The 19,325-nt window shown below is 45.2% G+C and overlaps 1 protein-coding gene across 1 annotated transcript in view; it reads left to right on the forward strand.

The window, feature by feature from the left end:
- LOC126416305 (solute carrier family 22 member 1-like) overlaps positions 1 to 19,325 on the forward strand; it is a 253,100-nt gene that overhangs the window by 121,895 nt on the left and 111,880 nt on the right. Inside the window, exon 2 of the mRNA XM_050083965.1 lies at positions 3,087 to 3,295. Within this exon, the coding sequence (XP_049939922.1) occupies positions 3,103 to 3,295 (193 nt within the window). The 5' untranslated portion in view covers positions 3,087 to 3,102. The remainder of the gene's footprint in view (positions 1 to 3,086; positions 3,296 to 19,325) is intronic.

Here is a 19,325-nt window from a genome sequence, read left to right on the forward strand (position 1 = left end):
CCACGCAGTCTCACACTCCTGCCAATAGAGGTGGCAAAAAATAACGTAACTGATAGAAATAACCGGTTACTGCGATAACCGTTCCTCTGATTCTGGCAGTTATTTCAATAACTGTTTAGTGTCAACAGTGCCTCGCGCCATCTGTTGACCGAAGATCGTACTGCGCATTTGGATGCGTTCTATAGACCATGGGAATAACTGTGAGACTGCGCGCCATCTGTTGATAAGAACTGTGTACTATTTCGTGGGCCTTCGTTACTTTTAGCATAAACAATTAAATAAAGTTAATATCCGAGCCGTGGCTGATAGGAGCTGCAGTACAGGCATTAACAAGTACGGTCGTTCCCTTAAGCCACCGCCTTACGTGTTAATTTAGCTTGGACGGGTAGTACAAGGAAAGTTACTAAGGAATTCGAGCTACTATGGAAATAACTGTCAGAGCCGGTATTCTCCTCTGGCAGTTATCGTTATTGGCTCGTAGTTCTAGTTCTCTGGTAGTTATCGGGCTACCACCACAGATAACCTGGAAGCTGGTAACGGAATAACTGTGTGTCTAGACGTTCCTGACTCGGTGACTCCAGTTAAAGGTCGTAGTTCCAGGTGATATTTCCAGAGAGGATGGTAACTGGAGCGAACAAATATTTTCGTACTGCTACGGAAATAGCCGCTGGCCATCACGAATGACAAATAACATGTCAGAAAGTATAACATAATACAGTGGAATATAATAATTATTATCCTCATCATTTGTCAGGAGATTGTCAAAATACGTGAATATATCACAGTAACTGCTAATATTTACAGAATTGGTACACTGACAGAATAAAACACAGTTACGTACTTTTAATAAATTTATCGTACACAGAATACCCGATCTTGACTGTTGCAACCAAGTGCTGTCAAAACTAAAATATAGCAGAATTTTTACCTAAGCTGGTCTATCAGTCTCTGTTACGATATTCATCTACAGAGTAGAAGGAGGGGTCACTGGAAGCGTCTGATTCCACCCGTCTGCTTCGACGTAAAGGTGTTGTGGTGTGTGAATGTCATTACGGCACGGTGTTTATGAGTTGGTTTTTGTGTGTGTGGGGGGGGGGGGGGGCTGTCGATCTAGGTTGCAGTGCCGGAATTTGCTGGTGGTAATTAATTTTTTTTTTTTTTCTAGCTGTGATGTTTTGTGTATTTATGAAGTATTGAATGTGATTTAATTTATGTAGGGATGATTGATTTGTGGACTTTTGGGATTGTGGTTTTATTTTTCGTAGTTGTAGGTGTTGGTTTTTTGGCATCAGTAGCTGTGGTGGACCTATATAGGTCACCGGATAATGACCGATTCCCATTTTCATAATTGTGTGTGTTGATGTTTTAGTATCGTCATCTGAGGTTGACCTATGTAGGTCAAGGGAAATGTCTGATTCCAATTTTCGTACTTTTAGTTGTGGGTATTGGTGTTTTGGTATGGTCACCTATAGTTGACCTATATTGTTCAAGGGAAGTGTCCGATTCCTGCAGATTTTTGTTGGTGTAGCAGAATGCTGTATTTTTTTTCTTTTTGTTCTTCATTTTGTGTTTTGGGATAATGGTGTGTTTTTTTTACTAGCTTGTCCTCACCCTAAAACCCCCAACTTCCCGCAGTTGTCCCATTGGTTTGATTGTATTTTTGGTGGGAAATGTTATTGTATTATTTATATGTATCTTCGTGTTTGTTGCCATGTGTATGTAGTGACGTCATAGACACACTTAAAATAGACATTTCCGGCATATTGATGATGGGTGGAATCAGACACTTATGTATCAAATAGTCATTCAAACACACTGTAAACCGTGCCTTATCTGAAACCAAGTTTTTAATGGTTGCTGACTTGCTGGCAGCTTATTGAAAATGCATGTTCCTGAATATTGGACCCCTTTTGGACCAAGGTAAGTAATTTTAGGTCTTTATGTAGATTGCTGTTCCCATTTCTAGTACTGATATTATGTATTAAGCTATTGGTTGGAAATACTTGTAACAAATTTCATTAAGGAATAAATATACTAGGAAGCAGTGGTTAGAATACAAAGTTCCTTGAACAGGTTCCTACATGATGTTCTTGAATTGATACCACAAACGATTTTCATTACACGCTTTTAAATGCGAAAAACTTTTGCTACGTTTGATGAGTTACCACAGAATATGTTCCCTTATGAAATAATAGAATGAAAAAATGTGGTATGCCCTTCCCAACTGAATTTATTATCGAGTTGTAGTCCCAGAAATGTAACACTGTCAACCTTTTCGATCTGCATGTCTTCATATGTTATAAACATGCTGTCGCTGGAGAAATCGAGCAGTTTGCAAATCTGACATAAAACTTGGATTAGCGTACTCACACTTTCCCCAATAGGACTAGCTTTTACAGCACAGGAGTAAACGAATCTGTCACATTACGTATATTTTTTGTTGTATTACAAGGCTGTACACTTTATTCTATTATGTGAGCAGCACAAGAAATTAAGCTTCGAATTTAACCTACAGTACTCAGTTTACATATTACTTCATACTTAAAAACGCACGTTGTTAACATTTTACTTAAACAGTGCTTTGGCGAAGTTCCGCGTACTTTCTGTCGCAGCTGCGAAGATAATATTTCTAATAGCGACCGATAACCTACAAACATATAATCTGAAACACTAATAATCGTTCTAACATCAACTAAAATGTACCCGGAGTTAATAAGCTGAGGTTATGACACGATTCATACGACATTCCTGCTATTTCACACTACTCGCAGTTATACTGATAACTAAACTGATGGATTCCAACTATGTCGTTATTTAACTGTCGGAGTTATCGGTATTCGCTAGCGAAAAATAACTTGGCAGTTATTAATAACCGTTAACGATAACGGTTATCAAAGAATAACTGGAACTGTGATAACGGTTACTCCAGAATAACCGTTTGGCCCACCTCTACCTGCCAACAAGCGTGTTCTTCTTGCCTCTCGAGAGCAATTCGCCAGTTTTATTCTCAAGTGGACACGTGTCTTTTTAAAGTCTTTGGACACGATGCAGTAGCGTGTACGTATAGAATTGGGTGCGTTCTGCAGGTGCTGGACTGGCGCGATGCAGCGCCGGCTGGCGTGGACGCTGGTGTGCGCGTGTGGCGCGCTCTGGGCAGCTTCCCGGGCCCTCCTACAGGTGGCTCTGCTGGCGCCGGCACACTGGTGCCGCGAGGCGCACGTCGACGCGCTCGCCCAGCAGTTGCCGCTGGCGCCAGAGGAGGTGCGCCAGTTCGCCATACCTGCCTTGTCTTCAGGTAAGCCGGCCGCGGTGGTCTAGCGGTTCTAGGCGCTCAGTCCGGAATCGTGCGACTGCTACGGTCGCAGGTTCGAATCCTGCCTCGGGCATGGATGTGTGTGATGTCCTTAGGTTAGTTAGGTTTAAGTAGTTCTAAGTTCTAGGGGACTGATGACCACAGATGTTAAGTCACATAGTGCTCAGAGCCAGCCATCTTCAGGTAAGCTCCCTGGTTACAGGTACTGAGATGTCACCGCCTTTTCTTTTTCCTGCACTTCAAAGATTATTTATGCACTTCATCTAGCTAGATTAGGGCATTCAGATCCTTTCCGTACATATAACCAGATGTCCTTAATACAGCCCATTTTATGTGATCGACTTTCTTGTCTCAATTTACTACTCGACTCAAGTAAGTCCACTGCAGGCCCCTGACGTTTTATTCCTGTACTGAGTTTCATCTGTCTAGAGGGGTCATTTTAGTTCACACGTCAGAGCTCAATCTGCATTTACATGTGTCATATTATTAATTAATTGTTCGACAAAAGCTGCTTTGTGGTGGTATCTTACTTCACTGGACTAGTTTCAGCCCTATGTTGTGAAAGCTGTCTGATGTGTAGTTTGGCACCTGAATGCTGGAAGTGTGGTTATGATGGACTATCCTTTTTATGAAGAAATCGAAATATAGTAACAAACTGTGGAAACGTGATATTATAGTAGAATTTATTAATAACCTTGTCAAAGGTCATGCAGTAAATTCTCTATTCCTGATAACTTAAAGAATAGGAAAAGTATCATCTAAACATTTCTAAACATGTACATTTATTTCCTCGAGGCGTATATACGTACCTGCAAACACATCAAACAATATTTAGAACGCAGTAAGTAGCTCCTTTTACTTTACTTTTACTTTGCATCTTGCTTTCTTGCTAAGTGCAAAACAACATACAAAATTATTTTTGTTGTCAAATAATTCAGACTTTTTCATTGCAAAATTTAAATGCAAACTTTTTACAGAAACCAAGCGAACAACACAGTAAAGATTAAGAAGACACAAAAGCACATAATCCATTTCTGTAATAGGACTGAGCTTGGCCAGAATGGGATAACTTCCAATGTTAGCATATACCACAACAATCCCTCTTTTCTGCATATGCACAGTCTGTATCATACTTGGAAATCCCGAACACATTCATCACGTTCTATTGGTTATTTAAGTCACAGACAAACTCGCTACATGGTTGGCTGCTGATTTATATGCAAGTGCGAAAAGTGTACGCACTTCTAGTGGTCGATTTTGACCATGAAGTCACTTGTGTAAAACCCGCTTATGTTGGTATATGTGTGGTAGGGAAGCTGGAAAGGAAATAAAAAAGCTTAATGTAGATATAGTGGGAGTCAGTGTAATGAAATGAAAATAGGGATATTTGGTTTGACAAATATAGAATAATATCAACAGCAGTAGAAAATGGTATAAAGGGAGAAGGATTTATTATGAACAGTAAGGTAGGAAATTACTGTAAACAGTTACCTAAGGAAGAATTACAGTAACTCTTGGATGGATTGAACAGAACATTGTGTACTGTGTATTGAACCGGGGACCTAGAAATGACATTGAGACTTCGTCCCACCATAGCCCTCAGTGGTTCACAACCCCACAACAGGCCACAGCAGTCCACCCATCCCACCGCCATCCCACACTAAACCCAGGGCTATTGTGCAGTTTGGTCCCCAGTGGAATCCCCACCCCCCAGGAACGTCTCATACCAAATGAATATAACCCCAAACGTTAGCGTGATAGAGTAATTATGGTGTAGGTATATGTGGAGACAGTATTTGTGTAGCAATCACCGACATAGTGTAACTGAGGCAGAATAAGGGGAACCAGCCCGCATTCGCTGAGGCAGATGGACAACTGCGTGAAAAACCATTCACAGGCTGGCTGGCACACTGGACCTCACACTAATCCACTGGGCGGATTTATGCTGGGGACTGGCATGCCTTCCTGCTCTGGAAGAAGCACAACACACGGCTAGCTGGTTGGACCAGAACAGAACATGTTTTGACATTGATGAAAAGAAGCATACATGAGATTAGTGATAAATTTAACATTAAAATTGGGGAGCACAAAGTAAATGAAATGAAGGAATTGTACTACCTTTGATGCAAAATAATACATGAAGGCAAAAGCATCCCTTCCCTTGTCACGGTATGGTGGGGGTTGGGGGGGGGGGGTGGAGGGAGAACACAGCGCTAAATGACAAAGAGCAAAATTCTCCCCTTAATACGTGGTCTGTACCAGGACTGATGGAGACACCGTTTTGGCCACAAAGCGTTTAGTTTTTGTGGAAAACGTTGAGGACGTGTAGCGGGAAGCTGCAGCCATCTCCAATATCAAGAGCCAGTCACAGGCGCTGCACTCCTGTGAAAAGTTATGTGACATTCCCATGAATGCCACTCCAAATACGAGTCTCAGTATCATCCAGCATGCCATCTTTCACTGAGATCTTCTTCAGCAATCTGACAATGAACTGTGGGCCAACTTAGAGCTGCAGGGTGTGCACTTCATCTGTCACACCCATAGGGGACCAAGGGAAAACAGTTCCTATGGGGCCTCCATTTTGCCTTTCGAGGGTGATACGTTGCCTGAGAAGGTCAAGGTGTGGTCTGCCAGTGTGAAGTGAAACACTATGTTCCTCCTCCCACGAACTACATCAGATGTGTGAAGTTTGGACTTATGTCTTCCTGTCGCACTGCTACCACTGTCTGCTAGGATTGTGGATGTCTACTGAACGTGAACATTCCTTGCACCCCTCCCCCCACAGCGAGCTCTCCCAGTTCACCAGATTGGTCTGTTTTTCAGTGTGAGAAAAAACTCCAGGCTATAAGACCCTGGACAATCTCACATAGCAAGAGACCAGAAAAAAATATGAGTATCTAAATATCAGACAAATGACACAATCTTATGCTGCAGTTGCAACGTCACCACCTTCTCTGTTGATGGTACCTTCCTGTGTTGCGCCTCTTGCAGATACCTGCCGGGGACACAGGTCCCCATCCACCAGCCAGAGGCATCTCATCTTCCTTGTCTTCTCTAGCTAGAAAGAGGTCCTGCTGGTCCACAGTCAGACACCAGCCAGTGGCTGAAATAACCACAGGCTCCTGGCGATCAGGCTGCTCGTTCTTCTTCTGTCCCTGAAACCAATACAGGGAAACCTTCTCAGTCCTTGACTTCTAAGGAGAAGAAGAACAAGAAGGACATAAAGAAATCCTCTAAGATTAAGGAAACTCCAGTAGGCCCCACACCATTGGAGTCTGCATTTACCCCTTCTATGCCCAAGGTGGCGATCTTGGTGGCCCCTGAGGCACCAGATCTCCCAAGGCAATGTGACACAGAACGTATGTCAGTGGATCCCCCGACATCTCAACCAGTGGCAGTACATGACCCTGGGTCATAACATGCCCTCATACCGTGGTCGCTACATGCCCCCACAGTATTCAGAGTCTAATTCTCTAGTGGAATTGTAATGCAATTTCTACCACATAGCTGAACTACGGTGGCTTTTAAGCACATACCCTGCATTCTTTATTGCCACCCAGGATCAATGATTTCCAGCCCCTGCCCTTTATAGCTCCTGACGTTATTTTAAAAATTGTAGGGACTATGAAAACTTGCCAGGTTAGCCGAGAGCACTAAAACGCTGCTTCCTGGACTTGGGCAGGCGCACCGGCCCCGAATTGAATCCACTTGGCGGATTAACAATGATGGGCTGGTGTGCTGTCCAGCCTGGATGTGGTTTTTATGCGGTTTTCTACATCCCCCTAGGTGAATACCAGGCTGGACAGACATTTGAAACATGTTTGCACTGTTTCACAGTTTACACTCGATGCAGACAGCTGGGGTACACTACTTTCGTCCTGGGGGGGGGGGGTATGGGGTGGCGACAAGAAGGGCATCCGGCCACCCTCTGAAACTAACATTGACAAAAAATCCCATGGTAACAACCCAAACCAGGCAGTAGCTGGAACAGGATCCAGATACAACAACAACCAATTATGAGAGGGTATCAGGTGGAGTTTGTACACACGTGCTGGAGTCTACATACAGTGCCCTAGTACATCTAGATACATCATTGGAGGCAGTGGCTGCTCGGGTAAGGGCACATAAGGATTCTACCATTGTTTATTTCCCTCCTAATAATGTCATGTCCCAGGATGTACTATCTGATTACTCTCTGGGCTCACTCCTCCCTATATTTCCTAGCCTTGCAGGACTTCAATGCCCACAATCCTATGTGGAGTGGAAAAACGATCACTGGCCATGGTAAAGACACCAAAACTTTACTGGCACAGCTCGATCTTAGTGTCTTGAACTCTGGTGCCTCCACACACTTCAGTGTGGCAAATGGAACTTATTCGTCCACTGATCTCTCCTTTTTCAGAGGTTTGGAAAACATGGTTGTGGAGTAACAGCGATTGATATAAAATTAACTTAGTATTAAGAAAACAGTCGTAATCGCGGTTTTTTTTATTTATTTAGTGTTCCTTTTTCAGGCCTGGTCTTCTACCATCTACCCACTGGAGATGGTAGAGACTACTTCCCAAACTTCTGTCCCTCGTTAAGCATTGCGCCCAGATGAGTCGTCTGTAATGCTGACTGGGGTGGGTTCACCTCCCCATTGAAGGGCAGTATCGAAGCAGCTGTTCAGCATACAATGGCAGCCATCCCTCTTCCTTGGCACCCCTCCCCCCAACGCCTGCATTGGGAGACGGTACCTTGGCGGATCCCAGAGATCATTGTGGCCATTAGAGATCGTAGACAAGCTCTACAATGCCATAAGTGGCACCCTTCACTGGAGCACCTCATTGGCTTTAAATTGTTCTGTGCATGTGTTTGCTACCTCATAAACGATGAAAGCAAGAATCTTGGGAATGGTACATCTCCACCATTGGATCATGTACCTCTCCATCACAGGTATGGGCAAAGATCAGACAACTCTATGGCTTCCAGTCCTCTGAAGACTTACAACGATTTTCCTTAGATGGTGCCATTTATACTGATCCAGACGGTTTTGCCGAGCATTTTACTGAGCATTACACTCGTGCATCTGCATCTGAGGACTATCACCTTGCCTTTCAACTCATAAAATGGCGGGTGGAGCGAATTCGCTTATATTTTACTACCTGCCAACTGCAGCCACACAATGCTCCATTCAGTGAATGGGAACTCGTTAGTGCCGTAACCCATTGCCCTGATTAGCCCCAGGACCAAACCGCATCCACAAACAACTGCTGAGACATCTCCCAGTGGATTGTCAGCGTCGCATCCCTGCCCTCTTAAATCTGATCTGGAACAAGGATGAGTTCCCTTCGCACTGGCGAGAAAGCGCTATAGTTCCGGTGCTGAAGCAGGCTAAGAACCTACTTGAGATGGATAGTTATCGCCCAAGCAGTCTTACCGATGTTCTCTGTAAGTTGCTCAAACGCATGGTGAGCAAGCAGCTGTGTTGGTTCCTTGAGTCTCAGTGACTGTTCACTGCATCTCAGGGCAGTTTTCGCAAAAGCTGTTCCTCTGCTGATAATTTGGTTCACCTGGAATCCACCATCAGGACGGCTTTTGCACGTCATCAGCAACTCATCACTGTCTTTTTCGCCTTACAGAAGGCTTGTGACACGACATGGTGTCACCACATCCTTGCTACAATATATGAGTATGGTCTCCGGGGTACACTCTCAGTTTTTGTCAAGAACTTCCTGTCACACTGTATATTCCAAGTTCCAGCTCGCTCTTCACTTAGTACCCCTGATATCCAAGAGAACAGGGTCCAGCAGGGCTCTGTATTGAGTATCTCCCTCTTTTCAGTGCCCATCAATGGTCTAGCGGTATCCGTGCGGATTTCGGAATTGTCCTCCTTATATGTTGACGATTTTTGCTTTTATTTTTGCGCCTCTAGTATGGTTGTTGTCGAGACTTGTCTAAAGGGCATCATACGAAACGTGCATGCATGGACTCTCATCCAGGGCTTTCGGTTTTCAGCCACCAAGACTTGTTTCATGCACTTCTGTCACTGTCGTACTGTCCACTCACACCAAGAGCTTTACCTCCTAGACCATCGATTACTTCTTGTAGTTGAGATGCACCGCTTTTTGTTACTGGTCTTCGATGGCTGACATGGCTTGCCCACCTTCGCCAACTTCAGTGAAAGTGCTGGCAACTCCTCAACACACTTTGCTGCCTCAGTAACACTAGCTGGGGTGCAGATTGCTCTATCTTTTTGCAGCTCTACAAAGCCATGATTCAGTCCAGTCTTCACTAAGGGAGTATCGCATATGTTTCAGTGTCATCCTTAGCATTCCGGAAGTTGTTGTTGTCTCATTCCAGAGACTGATTTGATGTAGCTCTCCACGCTACTCAATCCTGTGCAAGCTTCTTCATCTCCAAGTAACTGCTGCTACCTAAATCCTTCTGAATCTGCTTAGTGTATTCATCTCTTTGTCTCCCTCTACGATTTTTACCCACCACACTGCCCTCCATTACTAAATTGGTGATACCTTGATGCCTCAGAACATGTCCTACCAACTGACCCCTTCTTCTAGTCAAGTTATGCCACAGATTCCTCTTCTCCCCAATTCTGTTCAGTACCTCCTCATTAGTTACGTGATCTACCCATCTAATCTTCAGCATTCTTCTGTAGCACCACATTTCAAAAGCTTCTATTCCCTTCTTGTCTAACATATTTATTGTCCATGTTTCACTTCCCTATATGGCTAGCCTCCATACAAATACTTTCAGAAAAGACTTCCTGGCATTTAAATCTGTACTTGATATCAACAAATTTTTTGTTCGTCAGAAATGCTTTCCCTGCCATTGCCAGTCTATATTTTATATCCTCTTTACTTCGACCATCATCAGTTATTTTGCTCCCCAGATAACAAAACTCATCTACTACTTTAAGTGCCTCATTTCCTAATCTAATTGGCTCAGCGTCACTTGATTTAATTCGACCACTTTCCATTATCCTCGTTATGCTTTTGTTGATGTCCATCTTATATCCTCCATGCAAGACACTGTCCATTCTGTTCAGCTGCTCTTCCACGTCCTTTGCTGTCACTGACAGAATTACAATGTCATCAGCAAACCTCAAAGTTTTTGTTTCCTCTCCATGGATTTTAATACCTACTCCGAATTTTTCTTTTGTTTCCCGTACTGCTTGCTCAATATACAGATTGAATAACATTGGGGACAGGCTACAACCCGGTCTCACTCCCTTCCCAACCACTGCTTCCCTTTCATGCCCCTTGATTCCTATAACTGCCATCTGGTTTCTGTACAAATTGTAAATTGCCTGTATCTGACTCCTGCCACTTTCAAAATTTGACATAGAGTATTCCACTCAACATTGTCAAAAACTTTCTCTAAGTCTAAAAAGGCTCAAAAAGGAGGTTTGCCTACCTTAATTTATCTTCTAAGAGAAGACGTATGGTCAGTATTGCCTCACATGTTCCAACATTTCTACAGAATCCAAACTGATTTTCCCTGAGGTCAGCTTCTACCAGTTTTCCCATTCATCTGTAAAGAATTCGTGTTAGTATTTTGCAGCCATGACTTATTAAACTAATAGTTCGGTAAGTTTCACACCTGTCAACACCTACTCTCTTTGGTATTGGAATTATTATATTCTTCTTGAAGTCTGAGGGTATTACACGTGTCTCATTCATCTTGCTCACCAGATGGTACAGTTTTGACAGGGCTGGTCCTTCCAAGGCTACCAGTAGTTGTAATGAAATGTTGTCTACTCCCAGGGCGTTGTTTCGACTTAGGTCTTTCAGTGCCCCGTAAAATTCTTCATGCAGTATCCTATCTCCCATTTAGTTTCCATGTATGTCCTCTTCCATTTCCATAATATCGCCTTCAAGTACATTGCTTTTGTATAGAGCCTCCATATACTCCTTCCACCTTTCTGCTTTCCCTTCTTTGCTTGCTGGTTTTCCATCTGAGCTCTTGATTTTGATACAAGTGGTTCTCTTTTCTCCAGAGGTCTCTTTAATTTTCCTGCAGGCATTATCTGTCTTACCCCAAGTGATATATGCCTCTACATCCTTACATTTGCCCTCTAGCCATCCTTGCTTAACCATTTTGCACTTCCTGTCGATCTCATTTTTGAGACGTTTGTATTCATATTCACCTGCTTCATTTACTGCATTTTTATATTTTCTCCTTTCATCAGTTAAATTTAATATCTCTTGTGTTACCAAAGAATTTCTACTAGCTCTCGTCATTTTACCTACTTGATCGTCTGCTGCCTTCACTATTTCATCTCTCAAAGCTACCCATTCTTCTTCTACTGTACTTTTTTCCCCATTATTGTCAATGCCCTCTCTGCAACTCTGTACACCTTCCGGTTCTTTGAGTTTATCCAGGTCCCATCTCCTCAAATTCCCACCTTGTTGCAGTTTCTTCAGTTTTATTCTACAGTTCATAACCAACAGATTGTCGTCAGAGTCCACATCTGCCCCTGGCAAAGTCTTATAGTTTAAAACCTGCTTTCTAAATCTCTGTCTTACCATTATATAATCTATCTGAAACCTTCCAGTATCTCCAGGCCTCTTCCACATATATGACCTTCTTCCATGATTCTTAAACCACTATTTCATCTCTCAAAGCTACCCATTCTTCTTCTACTGTACTTTTTTCCCCATTATTGTCAATGCCCTCTCTGCAACTCTGTACACCTTCCGGTTCTTTGAGTTTATCCAGGTCCCATCTCCTCAAATTCCCACCTTGTTGCAGTTTCTTCAGTTTTATTCTACAGTTCATAACCAACAGATTGTCGTCAGAGTCCACATCTGCCCCTGGCAAAGTCTTATAGTTTAAAACCTGCTTTCTAAATCTCTGTCTTACCATTATATAATCTATCTGAAACCTTCCAGTATCTCCAGGCCTCTTCCACATATATGACCTTCTTCCATGATTCTTAAACCAAGTGTTAGCTGCAATTAAGTTATGCTCTGTGCAAAATTCTACCAGGCAGCTTACTCTTTCACTCCTTATCCCATTCCACATTCACCTGCTACTTTTCCTTCTCTTCCTTTTCCTACCATTAAATTCCAGTCCCCCCAGGACTATTAAATTTTTGTCTCCCTTCATTATCTGAATAATTTCTTTTATCTCATCATACATTTCTTCAATCTCTTTGTCATCTGTGGAGCTAGTTGGCATGTAAACTTGTACTACTGTGGTAATCGTGGACTTCGTGTCTATCTTGGCTACAATAATGTGTTCACTGCGCTGTTCGTAGTAGACTACCTGCACTCCTACTTTTTTTTCATTATTGAACCTACTCGTGCATTACCCCTATTTGATTTTGTATTTATAACTGAAGCCTTGTTCCTCCCGCCACCAAACTTCACAAATTCCACTATATCTCACTTTAACCTATGCATCACTGTGGGGTCCGACTTGCAACAGGAACCTTCTAAGCTAGCCCTGTGAACAGTCTACTAGTCGAGGCTAGAGTCCCTCCATGACCTGTTAGGCGCCAACAACACCTGCTGAATTACGTTATATGCATTCATGGATTCCCTGAATGTCCCATCTACCATGTCCTTTTCCCTAGAAGGAAGCTCCACCTCCTACAACAGCGACCATAACTGGGTTTACAATTGATGCACGCCTCCAGTGTCTCTGTTCGGGACTGCAACTTCCTCCAGTGTCGCCTTTGGCCAGGGAGACATAGCATCCGCCCCCATGGCTTGTGCCCCGACCTCGGATTTGTTTCGAAGTGTCCTTCAGTCCAGAAGATTCCGTTTACTGCATGAATTTTCGCCGACTGTTCTCGGCTGTCCCTGAGAAGTATCCAGGTTCAGAAGAGGTATTCATTGATGGCTAAACAGTGGATGGACGAACAGGCTTTACATACACACATGCACACTACACTGAACTCCACACTCTGCCAAACAGATGCAGTGTCTTCACTGCTGAATTGATGACCATTAAATTAGCCCTTAGCCATGCTCATTCTTTCTCTGTCAGGAGTATCCTAATCTGTAGTGACTCCCTTAGCAGCCTTCAGACTGTATACCAGTGCTACACTCCTCACCCAGTGGTTACGGCTATCCAGGATCTTGTCTCGGACCTCCATCAAGCTGGGCAGCCAGTCGTTTCCATTTGAACCTCCAGTCATGTTGGGATTTCAGTAATGAAAGACGCTGATTCTGGAAATAGGGGCCGCAAACCAAACTTTTGGTTGTTTATATGCCATCGACTGCTGGAAGTCTATAATTCAGATTGGTCTACCCTAATCTCCCCAAACTAACTGAGGACAATTAAGGAGACCATGACAATGAGGCACGATGTGTGCTTCTCGCAGGGAATACAACGTTCTCTGTAGATTCTGAATTGTCCACACTTGGCTGACCCATGGCCACATTCACAGACATGAGGATCCCCCTCACTGCTGATGTGGAGCCTGCCTTATGGTGGCCCACTCTGGCTCCTCCCCTTCCCCCCCCCCCCCCTCTGGGTCCCTTTGCAGCCCTTGCACAGATCCCTTGTGTGGCCTCTACTCTTTCCACCTCTTTATTCTCTTTATTCATTTTCATTTCTTGGTTTTAATGCCTTGTCTTGACTGATCTCGTAACTACTTGCCTGTGCTGTCTTTTTTCTGGGCTTTATCTCTTTTTTTTATTGTGTTAGTTGCACTTAGGCTTTCCAGGATTAGCCTTTTACCTCCTTCCTTTGGTGACTATTCCTGGTTTGCCACTTAACACATGAACGAAGTGACGGCCTTGCAATTTAGTCCCTATCACTACTAACCAACCAACCAAGCATTCTTGTGCCATCGTCTCTCGGTCTTAGAAGGGATCCACCTCCTCTCCAAGGGTGATGAAGCTCCCAGGGTGGTTACATGTGGGAGTTTGTGGTGCGAGGCAATACAGTTGTTACATGACGGTCACTGTTCACCCACCAGATGCCTGGCTCGCAGACATGTGTACCGGCTCAATATTGACCGGGAGCTGAAGCATTTGGTTGCTGCGTATCCTCTGTGTGCTAGGCTCCCAAGGCTTTGTTCTCCCCATATCCTCCAACAATACAGCCTCTGTAACACATCTATGCGGATTTTGTGTACCATTTCTGAATGTGTTTTGGCTGATTGTCATGGATCCATTTTTGCGTTTTCCATATGTAGTACAGTTCTCCTTGGCTACTACCAAGGTCTCTGTTCAGGCTCTCTCAAAAAAAAATTTCTGTGGAAGGTTTCCCAGTTATTCTCACATATGAAAATGGACCTCAATTCCTGTCTCAGGCGTTTCATGATTTTTGTGTGTGGTCAGACATCTGCCATGTTCGCTCCCCTCCCTTAACCCCCAATCTAAGAAGGAAGCCAACTGCGTGATTAGCATCTTTAAGACCCAGAAGAAAAAATATCTGCACGACTTCACCATTGGCCTACGGGATGATACCTATTGGTACCTGTAGCGCAGCTGAACATCTCCATGGGCACCAGCTGAGGACACTGCTCCACCATCTCCATCCAGGAGCTCACCCACTGTCATGTTCAGCTGTACTGAGTTTTCTGCCAGGGACAGCAGTCTGAGTGTGTGGTTTTGGTTGCTCAACAGGTTTTCCCTCAACAATATAACGCAAAACGATAACCAACTGAAATTCGCAAGACACATCTGTGCCTTCATATGCGATTATTGCAACATAATTGGCACGTTTTATTTCTTTACAAACTTCATCATGGTACACTTCCAATGTGCATTGCAGTTGTTCATTCTGAACAGTCTTAGAAATGCGTGGCGAGCACGGGACCCTGAGCTAATGTGGCCTTCCTTCCTCTCCAGGCTGCATACCTTCCTTCTCTGCATCCTTCCCCATCCCCCATCTTCGCCCCCCCCCCCCTCACCTCCGCCTCTTTCCTTCCCTTTCTTCCCCTCTGGGAGTATGTTTTGTGCCTATGTCCGGAGATGGCTACGTCTGGAGATGGACGCTCGAAAATGTAACACATTCTTTACTTTCTCTGCTTCCAAGTCTTCTTCCTTCCTTTGTCCTTCTCTTTTCCTTACCTCTTCTCTTTGCCCTTTTCTCCACTGCAGCATTTGAGATCTCTCTTCTTTCCTTTCCCTTTGTTTTTTCCCTTTCTCTTTTTTCCTCCCTGTGCGTGTCTTAAGGCCGACCCACACATTTCCATGCATAGCCGGTGACGGGGTAACGCGTAATTCTCCGCCCCGGGTAGACAGGTAGGACACGTATGTACCCCCTGGTAATGGCCAGGCCCAGGGAGGTGTGATTACCCGAGCTGATACCTTCCGAAAGTGCCGATTGGTCCCTCCGTCCGTTTCTTGGGAGGTGTGACCTGACGTGTGAATAATCACCTAAGGCGGGAGTGCCCTCAGAGAGGGCCCCCACAAGGAAGGAGCGCGCCATCGGAGACGCCGGTAATCATGGGGGATACTTTCGCAATGGTTTCCTCATCTTCTACTATGTCTGCTCACAAGCGTAAGTTCAATGAGTCTCAGCCACAGACAGTCCTTCCATCGTTGCCACAGCTCCTTGTTGTTTCTCGGTCTGACGAAGGTCACGACTTCTCCACGGTCAGCCCTTTCATTATTCAGAAAGGTGTCGACGCAATTGCAGGTCCTGTAAAGTCTTGTTCCAGATTACGAAATGGCACCTTGTTGTTAGAAACAGTCAGTGCCCTCCAGGCACAAAAATTGCTGCGTACTTCACTGCTACACACCTTCCCTGTCTGGGTGGAAGCGCACCACACTTTAAATTCATTACGTAGGGTCGTTTATACGTGCTCCCTCGACGGATTGTCCGACGAGGAAATTCAACACTACCTGTCTGACCAGGGCGTAACGGCTGTTCATAGAGTCATGAAAAGGGTTGACACGAACATCATTCCAACCTGTACTGTCTTCTTGACATTTGACAAAATTCAACTCCCATCGAAAATCAAAGCAGGCTATGCGATAATTTCCGTTCGCCCTTACATCCCAAACTCTATGCGTTGCTATCGGTGTCAGCGGTTCAATCACACCAGCCAGTCCTGTTCCAATCCGGCCAAATGTGTTACGTGTGGCAAGGATGCCCATGAGGGTGCTTGTCCACCTCCATCCCCTCGTTGCATCAACTGTATGGGTGACCACGCTGCTTCCTCTCGAGATTGCCCCATTTTTAAAGACGAAAAGCTCATTCAGGAAATCAGAGTGAAGGAAAAGGTGTCGACCTTTGCTGCTCGAAAATTATTCGTCAGTCGAAAGCCCACTGTCCCTCAGACAGGAAAATACAGCACTGTCCTTGCCTCTCCTCGGCCAACAAAGGAGGCGGCCACGCAAACTTGTGATCTCACCTTTAGTGCCATGGTCGTCAGATCAGCCAGCGCAAAGATCGCCCTTTCAACGTCCCCACTTTCGCCTGCTCACTCTATGGCTCACCCTTCATCGGGTTCTGCTAAATCTCGAGCCCAAAAGTCAGACACCAAGACTTCGAAAAAAGAGCATGCTCGTGAAGATTTTTTACGTACCCCAACTTCACATCCATCAGTTCCTCCTTCATCTAAACATCATGTTTCCAAGAAGGCTAATAAGAAACCCAGTTCCTCTCCTTCTCCGCCAAGGCGTGTCTCATCTACAGCACCACCTGGCGGTAACCGCCCTCGGCCGTCTTCTGTGTCGCCGAGGCGCACTGCTGGCGGCCGATCGCTGGTGGCAGAAGCCGCTCCTAAACAACCTATGGATCATGATCTTCTGCCTTCGGCTGAATGCTGTTCCATGCTGTCGGTGGCAAGTTCTGAGCAGTCGTTGAGTTGACGGCAACCTTGGTCACATTCCTCCATTTTCTGTTCACCCTATGTCCATTATCCACTGGAATATCCGCGGCATTCGAGCCAATCGGGATGAATTGTCGATCCTCTAACGATCCTACTCGCTGGTCATCTTCTGTCTTGTGGAAACAAAGCTGCGTCCCCACAACCGCTTTGTTCTCCCCCATTTTCAGCCTGTCCGATTTGATCTCCCCTCTGTTGAAGGCACTCCAGCACATGGAGGACTTATGATTCTTCTCCATGATACTCTCCATTATCACCCAATCCCCTTAAACACTTCCTTCCAAGCAGTCGCTGTCCGTCTTTCCCTATCTGGATACACCTTCTCTCTTTGTACTGTCCACACCAATGGCACGAGCTGATCTCCTTCATCTTCTTGGTCAGCTTCCCCCAGTTCCTTGGTGGAACGAGGCATGCCGTGACGCAATACGTGAGCGGCGACGTGCTCTTCGCGTTTTCCGCCACCATTCTACTTTGGCCAACTGTATTCGCTATAAGCAGTTCCGAGCGCGATGCCGTCGCGTCATCCGCGATAGCAAGAAGGCAAGCTGGAAATTCTTTATTAGCTCATTTAACACCTTCACTCCCTCCTCGGAAGTTTGGAGTCGGATTCGACGGTTATCTGGCGCGCCCAGTTCCTCCCCGGTCACTGTCGCGCATGATACATTAGTGGACCCCGTCGCAATTTCTAACTCCTTGGGTCAACACTTTGCTGAAATTTCGAGCTCTTCAAATCACCCACCAGCGTTTCTCCCGAAGAAACGTGCAGCGGAAGTGCAACCTCTTTCTTTCTCCTCTCAATATCGCGAAAGCTATAATACTGTTTTCTCCATGCGGGAACTCCAACATGCACTCTCTTCTTCTCGCTCCTCCGCCCCAGGACCGGATGGTATCGACATCCAAATGTTGCTGCATTTATCAACCCATAGTCTGCGTGACCTCCTTCGCCTTTATAATCGAATTTGGACCGACAATACTTTTCCCAGACGATGGCGGGAAGCTATCGTCGTTCCTGTTCCGAAACCTGGAAAGGACAAACGTCTCCCCTCTAGCTATCGCCCCATTTCTCTCACGAGTAGTGTATGTAAGGTTTTGGAGCGTATGGTGAATTGCCGTTTAGCTTGGTGACTGGAGTCCCGCAGTCTTTTAACACCTGCCCAATGCGGTTTCCGAAAGCATCGTTCTACAGTTGACCATCTTGTTGCTCTCTCCACTTATATTATAAAACAATTTTCTCCGGAAACGCCAAACAGTAGCAATATTTTTTTGATCTGGAGAGAGCATACGATACCTGTTGGAGGACAGGCATCCTCCGCACACTGTTCTCTTGCGGCTTTCGTGGACGGCTGCCCCTTTTTCTTCCGAATTTATGGCAGAGCGCACATTTAGAGTGCGGGTGAACACTACTCTCTCCCGTACTTTCTCCCAAGAAAACGAGGTACCCCAGAGCTCCGTGCTGAGTGTTGTACTGTTTGCCATTGCTATAAATCCAATTATGGATTGTCTCCTTCCTGATGTCTCGGGCTCCCTCTTTGTGGACGATTTTGCGATCTACTACAGCTCTCAACGGACCAGCCTTCTTGAACGACGTTTTCAAGGATGTCTCGATCGCCTCCACTCTTGGAGCATCGAAACCAGCTTCCGCCTTTCTCCCGGTAAGACCGTGTGGGTTAATTTTTGGCGTCGTAAGGAGTTTCTTCTACCTTCCTTACATCTAGGACCTGTCAACATTCCGTTTTCGGACGTCGCTAAATTCTTGGGTCTTATGTTTGACAGAAAACTGTGCTGGTCCTCCCACGTTTCCTATCTTTCGGCTCGCTGTCTGCGATCCCTCAATACCCTCCGTGTTCTGAATGGTACCTCCTGGGGAGCGGACCGAGTGGTCCTTCTCCGCCTCTATCGCGCCTTAGTGCTCTCGAAATTGGGCTATGGAAGCATAGGTTACTCCTCTGCTCGGCCGTCTATTCTTCGGCGTCTCGACTCTATCCACCACCGTGGATTACGTTTAGTGTCTGGAGCTCTTTGCACCAGCCCTGTGGAAAGCCTTTATGCTGAGACTGCTGAACCTCCGCTGTCCAATCGGCGATAAGTCCTTCTGAGTCGTTATGCTAGCCATCTGTCTTCCATGCTTGGTAATCCGGCCCATGACATTTTTTTCGACGCCTCCTTGGATGTAAGGTATGCAGGCCGCCCTTCCTCCCTACTACCACTGGGAGTCCG

This window comes from Schistocerca serialis, chromosome 8 (genome assembly GCF_023864345.2).
Source record: "Schistocerca serialis cubense isolate TAMUIC-IGC-003099 chromosome 8, iqSchSeri2.2, whole genome shotgun sequence".
Lineage (NCBI taxonomy): Eukaryota > Metazoa > Arthropoda > Insecta > Orthoptera > Acrididae > Schistocerca > Schistocerca serialis.